This window comes from Lepidothrix coronata, unplaced genomic scaffold (genome assembly GCF_001604755.1).
Source record: "Lepidothrix coronata isolate B3197 unplaced genomic scaffold, Lepidothrix_coronata-1.0 Scaffold492, whole genome shotgun sequence".
Classification (NCBI taxonomy): Eukaryota; Metazoa; Chordata; class Aves; order Passeriformes; family Pipridae; genus Lepidothrix; species Lepidothrix coronata.
The window spans coordinates 18,567-24,641 of NW_016690672.1; the positions used below are offsets into that span (position 1 = coordinate 18,567).

A 6,075-nucleotide genomic window follows, 5' to 3' on the forward strand; every position below is an offset into this window, starting at 1 on the left:
CAGGACCTGGTTGGGATGGATTTGACACAGAACTGAGTCCATGTCCTCGAGCAGGACCTGGTCTGGGTGGATTTGGCACAGAACTGAGTCCATGTCCTCGAGCAGGACCTGGTCTGGGTGGATTTGGCACAGAACTGAGTCGGTGCCCTCGAGCAGGACCTGGTCTGGGTGGATTTGGCACAGAACTGAGTCGGTGCCCTCAAGCAGGACCTGGCCTGGGTGGATTTGGCAGAACCGAGTCGGTGCCCTGGCGGCGCTGCCACGGTCCCCCCGCAGCGGTTTTTCCCCGTCCTTCTCCCTCTCTTTTCAGCTCGGTTCCTACCCCAGGTTGCGGGAGGAGACGGAGCGGATCGTCACCACCCACATCCGGGAGCGCGAGGGCAAGACCAAGGACCAGGTGAGCCCAGCCGGGGCCGTCCCTCCCCATCCCGCTCCTCCCCGGCCCCTCGCGCGTCCCTGGGGCTCCGTCTGGGCTCCCTGGAAATTCCCACCCTCCCTGGTCCCTCCAGATCCTGCTGCTGATCGACATCGAGCTCTCCTACATCAACACCAACCACGAGGATTTCATCGGATTTGCCAAGTGAGTCCTTTTCCAAGGGGGGGGGATAAATCCCGAACTCTCCGTCGGCGAGGCTGGTGGTCCCATCCCCGGCCTGGGGGGGGTTGTGTTATCCTGGGATCGTGTTATCCCTCTGGGATCGGCCATGGGAAGGCTGGAGCCTCCCCCATCCCGTCGTCTCCCACCAAATCCACACCTTTGGCACCTTTGGCACCCGATTCCCTCAGCTCTGGGAGACGGGAGCTTCCTCTCCTCCGCTTGCCACCGCCCGCTGTGAGGGCTGGGAAAAGCTGGAATGGGAGCGTTGGGAAAAGCTGGAATGGGTGTGTCCAACCTCCGGGGCCGCCTGGATGAATCCCCGAGGTTCAGGAACGACCCTCGTCCCGTCCCCTGGAGCTGGAACGGAGCAGGGAATGCCCCCTGTCCTCTGTCCCTGCTGCCTTCCCTCGGCTTCTCCCAAAGGAAGGCCGGTGTTTTCCGGCCCCAAACCGGCCGGGAACCTTCCGGAAGCCCCGGGAGCTCTGGCACGCGGGTGCCCCGAGCCCACGCCCACTCCTGCTCCTTAAATTCCCCACAGTCTTCCTCCTGTTTTCTCTTCTCCCTCTTTTTTTTTCTCTCTCTCCTGTCTCTGCCTTTCCACCTCCGGTCGCGTTCCTTCCTCTCCTCCTGCTCTCTGCTGTTCCCCCTCGGATCCGTCACCTCTCTCTGTCTCTCCGGACTCTTCCGATCCTCTCCCGCCCCAGCTGTTTCACTGAGCAGCACGTGGCGACCGGGTGGGTACCGGCGGCAGGACCCCCTTCCCGCAGCCCCCGGCAGCTTCCCGGCGGGATCCGGGAGCTGGGCGGCTTCCCTCTGGGAGCTGAGGGCTGGGGAGCTTTCCCCATGGAGCTGAGAGCTGGGGAGATTCCCCTATGGAGCTGGGGAGCTTCCCTTGTGGATTTGGGAGCTGGGGAGCTTCCCGCCTGGATCTGGGAGCTGGGGAGATTCCCCTTTGAGTCGGGAGCTGGGGAGATTCCCCCATGGAGCTGGGGAGCTTCCCCTGTGGATTTGGGAGCTGGGGAGATTCCCCTTTGGGTTCAGGAGCTTCTCACCTGGATCTGGGAGCTGGGGAGCTTCCCCTTTGAGTCAGGAGCTGGGGAGATTCCCCTATGGAGCTGGGGAGCTTCCCTTGTGGATTTGGGAGCTGGGGAGCTTTCCCCATGGAGCTGGAGAGTTTCCCTTTGGATCTGGGAGCTGGGGAGATTCCCCCCTGGATCTGGGAGCTGGGGAGCTTCCCCTTTGGATCCGGGAGCTGGGCAGCTTCCCCTTTGGAGCTGGGAGCTGGGGAGCTTTCCTCATGGAGCTGGAGAGCTTCCCTTTGGAGCTGGGAGCTGGGGAGCTTTCCCCATGGAGCTGGAGAGTTTCCCTTTGGATCTGGGAGCTGGGGAGCTTCCCTGTTGGATCTGGGGGCTGGGGAGCTTCCCTTTGGAGCTGGGAGCTGGGGAGCTTTCCCCATGGAGCTGGAGAGCTTCCCTTTGGATCTGGGAGCTGGGGAGCTTCCCCTTTGGGTTCAGGAGCTTCCCCCCTGGATCCAGGAGCTGGGGAGATTCCCCTTTGGAGCTGGGGAGCTTCCCCTTTGGGTTCAGGAGCTTCCCTTGTGGATTTGGGAGCTGGGGAGCTTCCCTTTGGATCTGGGAGCTGGGGAGCTTCCCCTTTGGAGCTGGGATCTGGGGAGATTCCCCTTTGGAGCCAGGAGTTGGGGAGATTCCCCTTTGGATTCAAGAGCTGGGGAGCTTCTCCTCCCAGTCAGCTTTGGAATTGGGAGCCAGGGAATTTGTCCCTTGGATCTGGGAGCCAGGGAACTTCTCTTCCCAGTTCAGCTTCGGAATTGGAAGCCCAGAGCTTCTCCTCCCACTTCCCACCTTGGATTTTCGGGAGCCTGGAGCTTCTCCTCGAGCCCTCGGAGAGCATCCCCGCTCCGCCCCGGAATGCCGGGAGCGGCATTCCCGGGGATTCGGGAGGAATGTCGGGATCAGGGCAGGCAGAGAGCAGTTCCCCAAACCCCCCCCCCCGGAATCCCGGCAGGTCAGGGCTGGGATCCCGCCCGTTCCCAGGGATGGGTGCTCGGGAACTGCTGCTCCGGGCTGTCCCGGCGGGATTCTAACTGTCTTCCCGGATTTTATTCCCGCTCCTGCCTAACGGTTCCGCCCCGTCCCCCCGGTGCCCAGGAGAGACAGGTAGCTTTCCCTCTGGTGCAGGTAACGCTCCGTCCCGCTCCCAATCCCGCTCCCCAGCCGGGGGGAATCGGGGCTTTTCGGAAGCGAGGCCTCCCTGGTTCTCCGTGGTCCTCGGGGCCGGGCTCCCCGCCGGAATTCCCTCGGGAATCCGCAGCCGCTGCTCCACTTGGTGTTTCCTCTCCTGCCAGTTCCTCCCCCTGGAATTCCTGGGAATAACGGTCCGTGAGGAAGGAGATCCCGGTGTCCGTCCCCCCCCTCTCCACCCGCTCCTGGGCAAACCTCGGGAAGGGGCTCTGGAATTCCACCTGACGGGCTTTTCCCCCCCTTTGGATCAGCTCATCCTTGCGGCGTTCCGGGCGGGAATTGCGTGGTGGCCCCGGCTCGGCTTTGTCTTCCCCGCCTCAGAAATTCCCTCTTTTCCCTGTTTTCCAGCGCGCAGCAGAGGAACACGCAGACCAACAAGAAGAGGGCGATTCCCAACCAGGTACACTCCCGGCCTTCCTCCTCCTCCTCCTCCTCTTCCTCCTCCTCCTCCTGCTGCTGCTGCTGCTCCTCCGGGAGCAGGGCTGGCTCTCCAGGATATCCCCCTCCGGCAGCACTGGGAGCTCGGGCAGCGGGATCCCAGTGGATCCCAGTGGATCCCTGAACGTGGATGTTTAAGGCCAGGGATGGAGGCGGGAGGGCCGGAGCTCTGGGGCAGAGTGGGAGCGGAATTCCCGGCTAAAATCAGCGGGATCTGGGACAAACCGGGCGGGAGGAGCTGCTGGGGGACCCAGCCCAGCCCTGGGGGTGGGGACAGGGAGGACACCGGGATGTCCTGGAATCTGTGTGTCCCCCCATCCCTGGGATGTCCTGGAATCTGTGTCCCCCCCATCCCTGGGATGTCCTGGAATCTGTGTCCACTCCATCCCATCCTGGCTCAGGGAATGAGGACTGGACTGGGATGTTCTGGAATCCATGTCCACTCCCTGTCCTGGCTCAGGGAATGGGGACAGGGAGGACACCGGGATGTCCTGGAATCTGTGTCCCCCCCATCCCTGGGATGTCCTGGAATCCATGTCCACTCCATCCCATCCTGGCTCAGGGAATGAGGACTGGACTGGGATGTTCTGGAATCCATGTCCCCCCCTGTCCTGGCTCAGGGAATGGGGACAGGGAGGACACTGGGATGTCCTGGAATCCATGTCCCCCCCCCCATCCCTGGGATGTCTCCCCCCCCCATCCCTGGGATGTCCTGGAATCCATGTCCCCCCCCCATCCTGGCTCAGGGAATGGGGACAGGGAGGACACTGGGATGTCCTGGAATCCATGTCCACCCCCATCCCTGAGATGTCCAGGAATCCATGTCCCCCCCCCATCCTGGCTCAGGGAATGGGGACAGGGAGGACACCGGGATGTCCTGGAATCTGTGTGTCCCCCCATCCCTGGGATGTCCTGGAATCCGTGTCCACTCCATCCCATCCTGGCTCAGGGAATGAGAACTGGACTGGGATTTTCTGGAATCCATGTCCCCCCCTGTCCTGGCTCCGGGAATGGGGACAGGGAGGACACCGGGATGTCCCGGAATCCGAGTCCCCCCCGCCGTGCTCCCGCTGCCGAGGGGGTGTTGGGCCGAGGGGGCCGTGCCCCTCCGGTGGCCCCAGGCCCTTTGCTCCCTCCGGAAGAGCCGCTCCGAGGGATGATTAACGCCGGGAATGACCGTCATTAATAGCATGTAACGGGTTTTCTTCTGCTCTTTTTCTGCTTTTCCCCCCCTTCCCGTTTTTTGTGCTTCCCGCTCTCTCCCGTCACTTCCTTTCCCTTCCCTGTCCTGTCTCCTCATCCTGCCTTTTTTTCTTTTTATCCCTTAATTTTGCCCACCCCAAGGGGGAGATCCTGGTAAGTACCGTGGAGCGGGATTAGTGCCGGGAGCAGCATTCCCGACCCCGCTTCCCAGGATGGAGCACGCTGCTGGGAGAAGGGGGGGGGGGGCATTCCCAGCATTCCCAGAGGGATCCACGAGGTGGAAATTGGCTTCGTCCCCTCCCTGCCCGCTCCTGGCTCTTCCCAACAGCCGGAAAAAAAAAAAAAAAGGGATTCGGGGCCATCCCGGGCTGGGACCTGGGACAGGGAGAGCTGGATCCTGGGATAGGGATCCTGGATCCTGGGATTCAGCTCCCACCTGCTTTTCCCGGCCCTTGGGAAGCCAAAATCCTTATGATTTATTAGCCCAGAGCTGCTGCGGTGGGATGAGATTCCCTTGGGAAGGGAGTTCCTTTGGGAACGCACGGGGGGGGAAGGGCTGGAAGTGCGTTATGTCCCCCAGATTCCCGTTATTTTTTGTGGGATTTGAGGTTGAGTCCTGACCTGCCGAGGCCAGAATTCCTGGGTTCCCAACTTGAGGTTATTCCCGGAGCTCTCCCTCAGCGTGCTCACTCCTGGGATGCAATTCCCTGTCCGGGATCCAGGGATCCCCTCGGAGCCGGGGGTGGGGGGGTCCTGATCCCGCCGCCCCGGGAAAACGGAAGTGTCTGAGAGGGAATTGCCCCTGGATCATCCCCCGGTTTGGGATTTACAGCCTCGGGGGGGCCTCCCCGGGGAGGAAAACCGGGATAATCCCGTGGCTCCTGCCTCCGGATAAAGTTGGAGCGGGAGGCGGGCGAAGCTCCCTGGCATCAGCCACCCCATTCCCGTGGGAAAGCAGCTGCACTGGGCACTGGGAGCTTTTTCTCCCCTTCCCAAAACACGGATTTTACGAGGCCGCCGGAATTCCCGGGGGTGGCCTGGGAGCCGCCCCGGTGTCCTGCTCTTCCCGGGAATTCCCGTCCCGGCTCCGGCATCGCCTTTTCCCGACTCCAGACGCTTCCGTTTTCCTTCTGCACCGTCCAAGGGGTCTCTGGAAAACCCCCCCGGGTTCCGGGCAGGGCCGTTCCCTCGCCGGCTGTGGGACGGGATCGCGCCGGTACCGGGAAGGGGAGAGCTGGGAATTCGGGATCGGAGCCGGGCCGAGCTCCGGGAGCTCTCGAGCCCCAGAACCATCCAATTCCCACCAAAATCAGTCGGGTTTAAAGGAACTTTCTCCCTCCTTCCTCCTGCTCCTCCTTGGCTTTTCCCAAAGGCTCCGGCTCCTGCTGGGCTGCACAGAATTCCTTGGAATTCCCTTCGAGCTCTCCCAGTGACTGCCAGACCCTCTCCCTTTTCCTTGGAATTCCCTGCGAGCTCTCCCAGTGCCTGCCAGACCCTCTCCCTTTTCCTTGGAATTCCCTGCGAGCTCTCCCAGTGCCTGCCAGACCCTCTCCCTTTTCCTTGGAATTCCCCACG

The 6,075-nt window shown here is 62.3% G+C and overlaps 1 protein-coding gene across 1 annotated transcript in view; it reads left to right on the forward strand.

Annotated features, from left to right (window-relative positions):
• Window positions 1-6,075, forward strand: part of LOC108510124 (dynamin-2-like) — a gene marked incomplete at its 3' end in the record, with an annotated part of 31,362 nt that overhangs the window by 18,486 nt on the left and 6,801 nt on the right. The window contains exons 6-10 of the mRNA XM_017839816.1: window positions 208-397; window positions 510-580; window positions 1,303-1,332; window positions 3,208-3,259; window positions 4,642-4,653. Coding sequence (XP_017695305.1) covers window positions 208-397; window positions 510-580; window positions 1,303-1,332; window positions 3,208-3,259; window positions 4,642-4,653 — 355 coding nt within the window. The remainder of the gene's footprint in view (window positions 1-207; window positions 398-509; window positions 581-1,302; window positions 1,333-3,207; window positions 3,260-4,641; window positions 4,654-6,075) is intronic.